This window comes from Phoxinus phoxinus, assembly GCF_949152265.1.
Source record: "Phoxinus phoxinus genome assembly, chromosome: 19".
Classification (NCBI taxonomy): Eukaryota; Metazoa; Chordata; class Actinopteri; order Cypriniformes; family Leuciscidae; genus Phoxinus; species Phoxinus phoxinus.
In genome coordinates, this window is record NC_136894.1 from 20383011 (window position 1) to 20398884 (window position 15874).

General features: G+C 38.7%; 1 protein-coding gene across 1 annotated transcript; it reads right to left on the reverse strand.

Moving 5' to 3' along the window:
- Positions 1–10972: 10972 nt before the first annotated feature.
- On the reverse strand, positions 10973–15632 carry lye (lymphocyte antigen-6, epidermis). The gene is made up of 3 exons (XM_079589879.1): positions 15380–15632; positions 13408–13518; positions 10973–11794 (listed from the first exon to the last, which is right to left on the reverse strand). Exons 1-3 carry the CDS (start codon positions 15432–15434, stop codon positions 11580–11582), a joined length of 381 nt encoding a protein of 126 aa, XP_079446005.1. The 5' UTR covers positions 15435–15632; the 3' UTR covers positions 10973–11579.
- Positions 15633–15874: the final 242 nt, after the last annotated feature.

Genomic DNA, 15874 nt, shown 5'->3' on the forward strand with positions numbered 1-15874 from the left:
TTATCTGACCTTGGTGACGTGAGGCCGCTAGCAGACGGTCGGTTAAGCCAGTCTGTCTGCTTCCTGACCTGAGGCCCAGATTGTCATGTTTTATCTCTAAGACTATGAGCCAAATTACTAGAGAGAAGAGCAGCACCATCCCAGGAGGGATGAATACCATCTCTTTTCAACAGGTCAGGTTTGCCCCAAAAACTTTTCCAATTGTCTATGAATTCTATATTATTTCGTGGACACCACCCAGACAGCCAGCCATTGAGTGAACACAATCTACTAACTATCTCATCACTCCGGCGAACAGGAAGGGGGCCAGAGCAAATTACAGTGCTTGACATCGTACTTGCAAGTTCACACACCTCTTTAATATTAATTTTGGTGATCTCCGACTGGCGGAGTCGAACATCATTAGTGCCGACGTGAATAATAATCTTAGAGAATTTACGTTTAGCATTAGCCAGCACTTTCAAATTTGCTTTGATGTCAGGCGCTCTGGCTCCCGGCAAACATGTGACTATGGTGGCTGGTGTCTCTATTTTCACATTCCGTGTAATAGAATCGCCAATAACTAGGGCACAATCAGAATAATTCTCAGTGGGTGTTTCACTGAGCGGGGCAAATCGATTTGTTATCGGAACGGAAAAGTGTTTTTTTGATCCGCGACTAGAGCGATCTCTCACTGTCACCCATCTGCCCTGCTGCACGGGCTCTACTTCAGCCGGAACCGACTCATGTAAAGAGTTCACTAGGCTAGGCGCATCCAAAATAGTATCTAAAGCTCTAGCACTCTTCTTACTATTCTCGATTAAAGTTTGGATGCGTGTCTCTAGTTCTGAAATCTTCTCCGTCAGCCTGACTGTCTCCTTGCATTTATCACATATAAATCCTATATTGCCGACAGAGAAGGCTATGGTAAACATGTGACATGAAGTGCAGGTGACAATAACAGGAGAAGACATTACTCACCGTGTTTGTTGACTGATTCTTACTCACCTGGGCTTTTATGAACTCAAAGGCGCGGGCGCGCGCGAGAAAAATAAATAACTGAGCGCACGGGTGGGTGCGTTAAAAGGCTAGCGAGTTAGCGTGTTGTGCTGACAATAACGGAAGCTAGCAATGTCAGGTTAATCAGAGATGTTGAGTAAGCTGTATTTAGTAGTATAAACAACTAGAATTTATAATAAATGATGGTTCAAAACAGAAAGAAATACGAAGCTAATACGAGGTTTAGACGCAGCAAACAAAGTCACAGCGAGGCAGACAGGAGCAATCGATCTCCGAATATGTGTGAGCCTATTTGTAGCCTACAGTATGTTACTGTAGATTTTTTTGTTTTCACAGTATTATTTAGTATTTTCAACAGTTCTGTACTGTGCACACAATTGACAGTTAGTTACTGTAGATTTGCAATGCATTCTGGGAAATGATCAGTTACTGTAAATCTAAATACAGCAGTGCAAAATAATTGACCGTGAAAAACACCACACAACATTTTTCAGGTAAAATTGCTAGCCAACTAACTTTATTCTTACATAAAGCACTGGGTGACCATAACACTCTTAAATTTCTATCAGTGGTGGGGGGTGCATGAGAGCGCATTTTTTAAGGGTGTATTCACACTAGCCAGTTTGAACCGTGCCCGAGTGCGTTTGACCACCAAAGCGCGGTTCGTTTGACTAGTGTGAGTGCTCCGAACCGTGCCCGGGCGCGGCTCGATTAGCCGGCCCTGGCCCGCTTGGAAGAGGTGGGCCAGAGCACGGTTCAGTTGGACTCGGGCGCGGTTCGCATGCAGTGTGAGCGCTAACCGTGCTGGAGCACGGAACAGGACGCGTGTAATGGGAACTGTAGTCCGTAATCAAAGCTGCAAAGTCCTTGCTGCACTTCAGCTGGTACCTTGCAAACCTCCTCATACGAGCAGCACGATTACGTGAAAATTTTCGCGCCTCTAAGGCGACACATCTGTTTAACAACAGGCTGTGAGAGGGCTGTGGACCACCGTGGACCACCGTGGACCAAACGACACAAAATTATCCACAAAGAAAACAAAGCGATGGACTCCATTGTGTTCAGAGAGCGCCGCTCTGTTTATCCCGAAACCGTCTCATCATAATGACGTAAGCGTGCTCTGGCACGAATGCTGAAACCCTATGTGAATGCAGGCCAGAGGGGGAGTGGGGAGGGGGGACAATCGTACTCGGGCCCGGTTCATGGCAACCGTGCCTAGTGTGAGTACTGCCTGCAAAGTTTTCGCCATAAATATCTGGTTAGTGATGAATCTTTATTTTTTTATGCAAACCAGAATGTCAGTTAGTTTAAGAACTGCCCGCAGCTTTGATATCAGCTGTATAGCCTAAGTTAGAAGCAGATTTCCTTCATGTTAATATCTTATACTTGATTAGTAAATGTGATTTTATAAACCTAGATTTCAATGTAGCCTCGAGGTCAGAATTAACTTGTTACGTTGTCTGTGGAAGCACTGCCCATTCATTATTTATAGGGTTGGGAATTGAAAATCGATCAATGTGTCCTGAAATCTGATAACGTTACCCAAGGTTAGGATTCGGATAATATTTATAAAATTAAAATTTTGATTCCTCTTTTTGATTCACGTGCTTTTACACGTCTGTGAGGACCTGACCTGGTGATCTGCCAGGACTGCGCGCTCATTTTTAACTTCAGTTTAATCTGAGTTTAATACCTGATGGACCGCGGGAAGCACTTATAAGTGTGCATTTTTGTCCGAAAACAAAGCTAAGTGTGACATTTATTGTCTGCTACGATATCGTAATTGTTGTTTTAACTATGTGCAAACTGTTACTTATTTCGAACAAAATACGCCTTGAGAGTCCACAAGCTTAAACTGCGTGATGAAGCCGATTATAATACAGCTAGAATGACTATAATGAAAGACATGGATGCCTGTCGATATGCCATGAAATGCCCCGCAAGAGTTGTTGTTATATTCTTACACTTTTGTTACAAAATTATTTATATTAGTAACACCAAGGGTTTTGCATAAGTGATGGTTTAGAGTTGATCCCCTATTATTGTGACGTGACTTATTACAGATGCTGATATTGTGATCACTCTTCATTTAGTTGAAAAATATTTTGTATTTTTTTGTTTTTACAGGTTTCTTGTCAGGGTAAATCCTTAAAATTCAGTTTAAGGAGGCACATCACAGTTCCAGGTGAGCAGAAAGAGTGGAGAAGAGGAAGACCATGCCTTATCCATAATCAGGGACTTTGCTGAATAAGATTGACAGAATCATTAAGGTAAAAGTAATATTAGAGCCAATATCTCCAGAAATCTCACATTTATTTGTGTCTGAATCTGTATTTAGAAAAATGCAAAAATGGTGGAACTGGCTTAAACCATAAGTTGGTCAAATTGAAAAATTTGCAGAAAAATCATTTTCCTCTTGCTGGGAGTGGTCCACTGATGAATGTTTGAACTTTCAGTCTTTTAAGTGTTTCAAAAAGTTCATTGATATCCTTCTTAAAGAGTTCTGACTGCTCTTTATGAATATCATTCTTCCCCACATGAATGATGAGTCGATTTGCAGTCTTATATTTCATCAGAATGTTCTGAAGTTCCCTGTTTACATCAGAAGTTGTTGCTTGTGGAAGGCAGCACGTAGTTGTATCCCTGTGTGGCATTCGAAATATGAACAGACAAAACACCGACTACGCCACCCTGGGAATTTCACCCAGGGAATGATTTTACTCCCTTATTGGAATTATATTAATACAATTAAGGACACACAGGTACACGTACAATACAGCCAAAGACGGGTTCAAATTTGAAGAAACTACTTTTATTTCAATGATTTAAAACACTGTAAAACCATCTCTCGGGGAAGAGAACACAGAAAAAAACAAAACAAAATAACAAACGTATAAATGCTGAGGCTTACCGATGGAGGAGAAAGGAGTCAGAGGCAGTAAGAAATCCCAGGGAAAGTTCCCCAGTAAACACACAACCACACCACAGTGAACACAAAAGATGATGAGAAAGTCAACAGCACACCGGAAGGGGACACTACCACCCAGACACCAACACCACCATCGGCTCTCACTGTCACTGTAACAAACAAAGAAGAATGAAACAAGCACACACACACTCCTTTAACAAGGATTCACCAAAAAGAATAGAAAATACAGAAAATCTAAATCTTTAAATGAAAGGAACACTTATCAGAAAGTACAGACAATGACTGCCAAAACCAGCAATGGTTATAAAAGGGCAGTATAAAGAAAACTATATATATCTAAAGATATATAAATCCAGTAATCCGAAAAGAAAAGGAATAAAACAAAATATAAATACACTTATTAATCCAAATTGGAATGAACAAACAACAAGAAAACAAACTTCATAATCAGCAAAATTATAATATAAAGCCCCAACCCCTTGAGCTATATTCAGACATCATAAAAACAATAGCCCACATGAAACAAATGACACATACTGTTGGCCATGCAGGCGTAATGGCCCCGTAACGTTTAGTATTAAATGGCAAGACGAGCGCACAGCAATATGCTCCAATTGCTGGTACAGGTTCAATAAATACGTATAAAACAGTAGTTCAGGGAAACCAATGGTCCAGGAAAGACAGCCGTACAGGGCAAAATAAGTGTCTTAAAGACAACCGTACAAGAAACAAACGGTGTCTGCAAAACAGCCGTGAAGGCAAAACAGTGTCTGCAAAACAGCCGTGAAGGCAAAACAGCAGCTAGCGAATCAACAGTGTTGCTGGCGACGATCTCCAGTTACACCGGCCTCATTCCTGTTGTTTACACACAAATATTACCATTAACCCTAATTAAAAATGAAAGGAATAATCACACATCATGGCATACATACCGATCAAGCGGCATTCATTTACACCCGAGGGAGACAGCTCGACGCGTGCCGACGTCACCGATAATGCAGTAGCGTTTATTGAATGTGCTGACTGACGAGATGGAAAACTGGGCCCCGAAACGGAGATCTATGAGCGTCCAACACATAATAACCATCACTGCAGATAAGAACAATATATTGGTGTGGAGACAACGAAGCCACTACCCTACCTGTCAGCACAGCAGAGCACCGGAGAGAGCGACCCGGAAGCACAACACAACTTCCGTCACTGACGAGCAAGAGAACGCGTTAGAAGGACTACTCGCGATATTTATAGGATGGAGCCTCACATGAGGATTGGCCAAAAGTACGCCAGATACACATTACGTATTAATTAATACTGCTACAATCTACCCCAGCTTTTTGTATCGGCGCCCCGACGATAAGCAACTCTTGCTACTCACTTCCAGGGCCTAAAGAGGGCAGCACAACAGTAGACACAGAAGTCACGCACCTAAAACCATTTACGAGAACAAGCGATACACAAGTCCTCCAACATGATTAAAACACGAGTAAGGCACTTGTTACAGGTCCTCTGCCTTTACGGCTACTCGACGAGAAACAAGTGATGCCCAAGTCCTCTTACCATGGCGGCTAAATAACGAGAAACAGGTGATACACGAGTCCTCAAACATGGCGGCTAAATGACGAGAAACAAGTGATACACGAGTCCTCAAACATGGCGGCTAAATGACGAGAAACAAGTGATGCACGAGTCCTCAAACATGGCGGTTAAATAACGAGAAACAGGTGATACACGAGTCCTCAAACATGGCGGTTAAATAACGAGAACCAAGTGATGCACGAGTCCTCAAACATGGCGGCTAAATGACGAGAAACAAGTGATGCACGAGTCCTCAAACATGGCGGCTAAATGACGAGAACCAAGTGATGCACGAGTCCTCAAACATGGCGGCTAAATGACGAGAAACAAGTGATGCACGAGTCCTCAAACATGGCGGCTAAATGACGAGAAACAAGTGATACACGAGTCCTCAAACATGGCGGCTAAATGACGAGAAACAAGTGATACACGAGTCCTCAAACATGGCGGCTAAATGATGAGAAACAAGTGATACACGAGTCCTCAAACATGATACAAGTAAAAACAGAACCCTCAGCGGGCCATATTTTTAAGACTCGAACTGGTCACTCCCTAAACGTGCATGAGCTCGACAAACTTTAAAATTACACTCTGTAACAATAGATACCATTCCGCTACTGTTGGTCAACACGAAATTAAAATCCACCCAACCATTTGACAAGATGGGGACCTGACAACCCTACAACCGGGTAACGCATTAGAGGGTGCGAAACTAGGTCCAGGGACGGCCGCAGCCTGTTCCTGGCGCAGCCTCTCATTATCGGCTCTTGACTGCTCAATTAAGTCGCTCAACTCCTGTACCTCTCCCTCCATACTTACCCTACCCAACAAAGGGAAACCCTACCCAACAAAGGGGAACTCTACCGTTAGGAGATAGGAAGGGCGGAGGAAGAAAGCCAGCTGCTGTTTTGCCTATAACACAAAAAAAAAAAAAAAGAGCGAGAAAGACAACAAACAACAAAATTGAACACGTCTTGGCGTTAAATTGTATCCTGCCGACTACGCCAGATTGTGGCATTCGAAATATGAACAGACAAAACACCGACTACGCCACCCTGGGAATTTCACCCAGGGAATGATTTTACTCCCTTATTGGAATTATATTAATACAATTAAGGACACACAGGTACACGTACAATACAGCCAAAGACGGGTTCAAATTTGAAGAAACTACTTTTATTTCAATGATTTAAAACACTGTAAAACCATCTCTCGGGGAAGAGAACACAGAAAAAAACAAAACAAAATAACAAACGTATAAATGCTGAGGCTTACCGATGGAGGAGAAAGGAGTCAGAGGCAGTAAGAAATCCCAGGGAAAGTTCCCCAGTAAACACACAACCACACCACAGTGAACACAAAAGATGATGAGAAAGTCAACAGCACACCGGAAGGGGACACTACCACCCAGACACCAACACCACCATCGGCTCTCAGTCACTGTAACAAACAAAGAAGAATGAAACAAGCACACACACACTCCTTTAACAAGGATTCACCAAAAAGAATAGAAAATACAGAAAATCTAAATCTTTAAATGAAAGGAACACTTATCAGAAAGTACAGACAATGACTGCCAAAACCAGCAATGGTTATAAAAGGGCAGTATAAAGAAAACTATATATATCTAAAGATATATAAATCCAGTAATCCGAAAAGAAAAGGAATAAAACAAAATATAAATACACTTATTAATCCAAATTGGAATGAACAAACAACAAGAAAACAAACTTCATAATCAGCAAAATTATAATATAAAGCCCCAACCCCTTGAGCTATATTCAGACATCATAAAAACAATAGCCCACATGAAACAAATGACACATACTGTTGGCCATGCAGGCGTAATGGCCCCGTAACGTTTAGTATTAAATGGCAAGACGAGCGCACAGCAATATGCTCCAATTGCTGGTACAGGTTCAATAAATACGTATAAAACAGTAGTTCAGGGAAACCAATGGTCCAGGAAAGACAGCCGTACAGGGCAAAATAAGTGTCTTAAAGACAACCGTACAAGAAACAAACGGTGTCTGCAAAACAGCCGTGAAGGCAAAACAGTGTCTGCAAAACAGCCGTGAAGGCAAAACAGCAGCTAGCGAATCAACAGTGTTGCTGGCGACGATCTCCAGTTACACCGGCCTCATTCCTGTTGTTTACACACAAATATTACCATTAACCCTAATTAAAAATGAAAGGAATAATCACACATCATGGCATACATACCGATCAAGCGGCATTCATTTACACCCGAGGGAGACAGCTCGACGCGTGCCGACGTCACCGATAATGCAGTAGCGTTTATTGAATGTGCTGACTGACGAGATGGAAAACTGGGCCCCGAAACGGAGATCTATGAGCGTCCAACACATAATAACCATCACTGCAGATAAGAACAATATATTGGTGTGGAGACAACGAAGCCACTACCCTACCTGTCAGCACAGCAGAGCACCGGAGAGAGCGACCCGGAAGCACAACACAACTTCCGTCACTGACGAGCAAGAGAACGCGTTAGAAGGACTACTCGCGATATTTATAGGATGGAGCCTCACATGAGGATTGGCCAAAAGTACGCCAGATACACATTACGTATTAATTAATACTGCTACACCTGCTACTAATGTTTCTGATTATGGAGTCACCCACTATCAGAGTCCTGGGCTCGGCTGCGCTCTGAGCTGAGTGCCGCTGCTCGACCTTGAGCGCCAGTTAGCATCAGTGTTAGCTACTGGCTTATTCAGTCTGTGTTCGATCACATTCATCAAATTTGGGGATTCTACAAATCTGTTCTCAAGGTGTATAGGCGGTGGTAGGAGACCAGTGTTTGCAATCCTTGTCAGAGCCGTATCTGGGGTAGAGGATGCTACTGCAGCAATATGTGATACTCGTGACAATCTGATGTCTCGAGTGCCTTTGGGTCTCGCTCCCTGTTTGTGCCATCGATTTGTAAGTCGATCTACACTCAGTATGGCCTGTCGAGGAGCACTAGATTCATGGGTCTCACTGGCTATATGCTGAGGGCGTCCATGACGGAGCTCTGTTGTGTGTTCCGTCTGGTTAGGTTTTCCCGCAAGTAACTTTGTTTCAAGAACGGCAATCCTTTGTAAAAGTCTGTGGCAGTTAGTGCAGCAAGTAGATTCCAGAAGAGGCATTTTCTCTTATCCTTATGAATGTAGGCAGTTGTGTTTTCTCTTCTTCGGAATCAGTGGGAGGCTGGTCGAATAAAATAATTCTGCTTTTTCCATCCAAGCGTTTGAGCACTGTGCTGATTTGCTGAAGTTAAAATTAGGTGATAAAAGGAGATAAAATATAAAAATATAAAAGCGATAGAGCAAAGCACGGAGCAGTAAGCAAGAACGTCCGAACAGTCGATCTTTGCAGCCAAAGACCTCAAAGAGCTGCACTGCAGGGACAAAGTGAGAGTTCAGCCGCTGACAGGACAGACACAATGGTGGCCAGAGGCAACGGTGATAAGACCAGTGGAACAAAGATCGTACAAAATTAAGATGGAAAGTGGACAAATCCTGAGAAGGAACAGAAAACATCTGAGAATGAACAAAAAACATCTGAGAATGAACAAAGAACCTGGTGATGAGGTTCAGGAAGTGAACGAGCTCGGAAAAGATGAAGCAAATACAGATACCGTTGAACACACTGACCCAGGAGAGTCTGAGAAGGACTGTGATGAAATTGGAACAACATGCCTCATGTGGGTGAGATTGCGGGAGGAATCAGGAAGTAAAGTGGAGAGTTCGGAATTACATGCGAGCCTGTTTCTTTCTTGAATATAACACACATAGAATATTGAAACAGCTTACTTATCATTATTGATTTTTTTTTTTTACTTAAAAAATGCTGGGTTACCACGAGTATACAATATCCTGATAACGTAGATGGTAATGATGATGATATAATTCATCTGTGCTATTCATAAGAAATCATCTCAACAATGTAGTGTAGCAGCAGATAAATACAGGTAAAATAATAGAAAAACTCCTATCTTTATATCACTAAAATTAAATAAGAAGCCGAGCTTACAGAATCTCACGTCCATACATGTAAACACAACACTGTCTTCACTTCAAGGTCAAGAAGCTATCAATCAAAAACTCAGTAGCCAATGAAAACACACCATTGCTAGCCCCACCCCCACAAGGGATTTTTGCCATTTGGCAGTACAGTACAGATCAGCGAAAGAAAGAGGAGAATAAAACGGTTGCCAAGAGAGCTCAACGCCTTGCAACTGAAGAAAACACATGCAAATAGAAAAACACCGGCAAATTAAGAAAACATCTTCATGAGTTTCACAACACGTGTGGTCTAAATACTCAAAAGACAAACCAGATACAGAAAAGTTCACAACACAACAAATTACAGAAACGCGCTGCAAATGGCACAGACCACAACGGAAATGTTTCGGGGACCACAATAAGTGACGAACTCTGCTGGGATGTGCTTATTGCTAGTGAGCATCCCTATGCCCTACTCCATTTGAAGGGCAGATGGCAGAGCCCTTGAAGTGGGGACTTTGGAGTGAGCTGGGCACTTGTGTGCCATAGTCGTTTGGAACGCACTTGATTAAGGGAGCAACGAAAGACAACGTAGTTTCCTCATTATTTACACCTGGGATGTTCCCATGACAACGCAGCACGGTGCCCATCAGCTGAATAGCTGTTATTACCAAAAATATCTTATTATTGCTGTTAACATAACTGTTGCAAATAAATATACATTTTATACAAAAAACGTTTTAAAATATGTGTTATATATCTGTGTGTGAGTGTCTTAACTTTAATATTTGCCATCTAATCTTTGGAACCTGCATTACCTAACATTTTCTTATGAAACTTATTTACACTCTGACACTCATAGTGTCAGCCCAGATCTGTCCCACATCTGGTAAGCGTTGAATCCATAGAAACAGATGTGGCCCGGATCTGGGTCATACACTATGTTGCTGTCTGGGAAAGACATTTTATTTGATATTTTCATTAGTTTCTTGAAAAGTTACGTACATGTTTATTGGCACAAATGTAATTCCATAAAATCCGCCCATAATGGATTAAATCAGACCAATGCCTCTGATTCACTTGAATGAATAAAGTGGTTAGACATTTTGGTGTAATTTAATGAATCTCTGCTAATGATTTTAAAATAACATTATTATTTTTTTATGTCTCTGTAACTCATCTATATTCCACAGACAATTAAATTCCACAATTCCACAGATAATTAAAATAATATTTTCAATGTGGGAATAATGATTTTATTCACAAAAGTGAAATAGAATATATCTATATATAATTAATATATTATATATTAAGCAATTCAGAAATAAAATAAAAACCGACAAACAAGCGACCAACTCACCTTTCCATGTGCTTATCCACTCAATTGACTCCACCTACAGCTAGAACTGCGCATGACCACTCGAAAATTACATAATACTATTTTAAGTAGAGGATAATTGAATCTTTTTAAAAGTTTAATAACTTTCTGTGCAAAAAAGTTGTTGTTACTTAAGTTAAGGTCAACAAACTTAATCAAAATAACTTAATTTTATTAGTAAGAGATCACCAGTTACATTTTACAGTGTAGAACCTGTAAGCGCTGCACTGTTTACACTACGTCAACAGCATAGGAGAATGACGTGGAAGAGAAGAGATTGTTGAATAAAGTCGTTCATTTGTTTTTATTGCGCACAAAAGGTATTCTCTAAGCTTCATAACATTAAGGTTGAACCACTTGGTAAATCACATGGAAAAATAATCATTCAAAATCATTCAGCTCAAATATGTTATCACCTCATTCCAAAGAGTGCATGCAGGTTTCATTAAAATTACAAAAGCATTATTCAGAATAATGTGTTGAAAATGTTCATTGAGTAATGTTTTACAGTGTATGTAAAGGTTAATAAAATCATCATAAAATAACTGCATCACAAGTAAAGAGAGTTAAACAACAATTAAAGTTACAGAAAGTTATGGGATCTATGCATTCTAAATTACATTTATATTGATTCTGGAGTAAGGAGTTATTGTGAACATAATGTGGTACAGACAAGGAGGTGTTACATCTACAGCATGTAACCGCTCCAGATGGAGGCCAATAGGGCGGCACTGAGAGCCCCAGCCATGGACAGCTGGACAGAACTTGCTCCATTGCACGTATCTGTAGCACAGCAGAATTTGTTGACTGTGTATCCCGCACCCAAGATGGTTCCAGTGGTGGTGTTGCAGTCAGATGTGCAGCCACTTGTGGACAGGCTCAGAAAACCAGTCACATTGAACTCTGTAAAGTAATATCCCATAGAGAACACCAGAAGAAACATGTCAGGATATGACTTTTGTTTTAATGTAAATTATTACTAGTTATTCTTATTATTCTTATTATTATTTTACTACTACTACTACTACTACAACAACAACAGAAAAACTTGCAAAAATCAACCAAAGAATTGTACTTTAACTTACAACAATGTGTTACATATTTTAAAGTCCTGGCTTATGTAAAATAGTTGAACATGTGCCTTCTTCTTTTTTCTTTTTTTTTTTAGTTTTATAAATCTATTTAAAAAAAACTGCCTTTGTCTCTTTAAAGGTACAAACGATTAACAATTAAAATTGACAAATATATACAGTGTTTTTTGTTTCATTTTACAGGAAGGGGTAGTCTTTATAAAAAAAGACAATTCTGTGGAATGTCCAGCAAATTGTTGCAAATATAATGAACGCTGACATATGAGGGCATTTGAAGTGGTCCTTAGCTATACAAAAGAGTAATGGGTAACACTTTATAATAACTGCACATTATTAATCATTAGTTAAGCATTAGTAAACAGTTCATCATCTATAAAACCTTAATAGACATTAATAAGCAGTTTATAAATACAGCTATAAATGCTTTATTCTTGATTTAAAAGCACATCTATAATGTGTTTAATAATTGTATTTTCATACTTCATTAATGATCAATTTATAATTTCTAAATGAAGTATAGCATTATTTACACACCAGTATTTAGGAGTCAGAGGTTCATAAGATCACTTAGAAAGTGTAAGTAAATGATTAATAAACTATTTAAATATACATCCATACATCTTATTATTCAGACATATAGTAATAGTTACTTAGTGTGTAGTAAATGCTTTATTAACATGTATTTCTACTGTAATTCATGATTTATTCAGGTATATAAAGCATTTAGTAGTGGTCAGTTAACTATTGTTGTGAGCTCATCTAAAGTGAGGACTATTTATGCCTTGTAAAGCATTTACAAAGGAGATTTAAAGGCTGTTAATATTTCTATGTTCTGTATCACTGTGTTGTGTTGTGTTGTGTGTTTTTTTCAGTTTAGAAGACAAATGAGCCTTTTAAATCTCCTTTGTAAATGCTTTACAAGGCATAAATAGTCCTCACTTTAGATGAGCTTACAAAAATAGTTAACTGACCACTACTAAATGCTTTATAACTACCTGAATTTACTACATTTACTTAGAATTTCTAAGTGATCTTATGAACCACTGACAACTCCCTAATAACTGGTTTGTAAATAATGCTGTACTTCATTTAGAAATTATAAATTGATCATTAATAAAGTATGACAATACAATTATTAAAATACTAAAACATTATATATGCTTATAAATCAAGAATAAAGCATTTAGCTGTGTTTATAAACTGCTTATTAATGTATATGAATGCTTTATAAATGATGAATTAACTGTTTACTAATGCTTAATTAATGATTAATAGCGTGCAGTGTTCATGAGTGCGCACATGCGTGCGTGCGTGAGTGTGTGTGTGTGTTTGTGTGTGTGTGTGTGTGTGTGTGTGTGTGTGTGTGTGTGTGTGTGTGTGTATGTGTGTGTGTGTGTGTGTGTTTGTGTGTCTGTGTTGTCTGACCTGCTTTTGCAGTGAAGCAGCTGGTCTGGTTGACAGTGCAGTCCACTTTGGAACTAAACAAACATTTTCCCAGAACGCCCACTTGACACGAATTACAGGTCAGGGCTTCAGCTGGAGAAACACAGAGAATATGCAATGAGATGAACATTCTTAAACTTTCTGACACATCCCTACATTAATAATAATAATGTTTTAATGTTTTATGTAACAGCTCTGCCACAGACTAAAGATTTTTCTAGTCAACTAGTAGTCGTTGAATTAAGCCATTATTAAACTAATTGCATGTTTATATGAATTTTATTACTTAAATATATACTGAGAAGAATACTAAACCATAATGAGCTTTAATATGTAGCCTATTCCGCGCTCAAGCACTTGCATAAAGCTTGCCGCCATATGAATCCATGAAATGCACCTTTCATATGGATTGAGCAGAGAGTATAGACATTCCAAGCTTTTTACAGGCCTAGATATGTATCTCATGTGTGTGAGGCAAGTAGCCTAAGCTGCGAAGTTTCAATTCATTTTTGAGACGCAGTCCAGTTCACGGACAGCGAAGCGTATCCTGTTTGTTTTGTTTATTTTACAAAGACATTAAGTTTTCTGTTATTGTGAGTTTCTACAAATAAAAGTAGACCCTTTACAGTTGATATATTACTCTCATCTGTATGACCAAAAATTATGGAGTATTTTAAGTTGTTTTGCTGTTGTCAGGGAAAATGCAAGTGATCGCGCCGGTGCCTCCATGTCATGCAGTAATACTTCAGCTTCCACACTAAGATGCGTCTAATAATAGTGTACATTTATCTAGGGTGAACTTTAAAACGAGTGACCAAGTAAAGCTGATATAGCCTACTACTTACATGTTTCAAATGATAAGCCATTTAAGGTCTATGGATGATATAGGCAAACTTTTTTTTTCTGCCCCACATACTGTAATTGCCACAAGGGCAGATCACGTACTGCGTCACTTTGCAGACAAAAAAATAAATCAAATTAAAATAAATCAAATGAAATTAAATTTGCATAAAACAAGCAATGTTTAATGATCTAATATTTTTTTATTTGTATAATTAAGCTGTGTTATTCATATAGAATTGCCTACACATAAAGAGTTGTGTGTTGCTGGTTACCCAGAGGTCGTTTAGTTACCAGTCACTATTTAAATAATCCATATTAAGCTACACCAGTCAAAAGTTTTGGATCGGTAAGATTTGTAATGTCAACCTACCAAGGCTGCATTTATTTAAAAAAAAAAAAAAGAAAAAAAAAAGAGAATTATTATTATTATTACAATTATGTGAATATATAATAAGGTGTAATTTATTCTTTTGATCAAAGCCGAATTTTCAGGATCATCTCTAGTCTTCAGTGTCACATGATTCTTCACAAATCATTCTAATATGATGATTTAATGCTCAAGAAACATTTCTCATTATTATCAATGTTGAAAACAGTTATTTACATTTTTATTTCAGGATTCTTTGATTAATAGAAAGTTCAACAGCATTTATTTGAAATAGAAAGCTTTTGAAAAAAAAAACTATATTTTAGATAAATGCTGTTCTTTGAAATTTGAAAATTCAGATTCAGAAAATTCTGATTTATTCTTAAATTAAATAGAATTCAATTATATTAAAAAATATATTTAAATTGAAAACGGTTATTTTAAATTGTCATGATATTTAACAATAGTATTGTTTTATTTTAGCTTTAATCAAATAAATGAAGCCTTTTCTTTTAAAAACATTAAAAATCGTACCGATCCAAAACTTTTGACTGTTAGTCTATCAATTGAGTTTAAAGACATTAATTGACCAATGTAATATAAATTCAAATATATATATATATTATTTTTTTTTTTTTACAAATTGTTAACCTGATGGATTGTTTAATTTCCCCCCTATACCTGCATCTAATTAAAAAAAAGACCAAGGCCCAATCATAATGACCTATTTCTATGTAGACTCACTTAGAGTGAAGAATCCAATCACTGCAATGACTCCAAGCACAATTCTGTTCATCATGCTGACGATGCGAAGAGCAGAGAGCAAACTGAATTCTAAAAGGAGAGATGATCTTTAGATGTTTCTTCTGAGGGTCTTTGGACAGCAGCAGACTAGACGGCTTGTTTGAACACGTCTAGATATATGGTCATGATAATGAGGGTGGAGTTTTTGACAAAGGAATGAGCATGTGAAAAGAAGCATTTGAATGTGAAGAATGAGCAGAAAATTCTGGTTTGGGGAGTTGAGAGATGACTGAAACACACACACACACACACACACACACACACACACACACACACACACACACACACACACACACACACACACACACACACACACACACAAACACACACACACACACACACACACACACACACACACACACACACACACACACACACACACACACACACACACACACAAAAAGCCTTTACCAAATCTATTTCAAATACATTTAT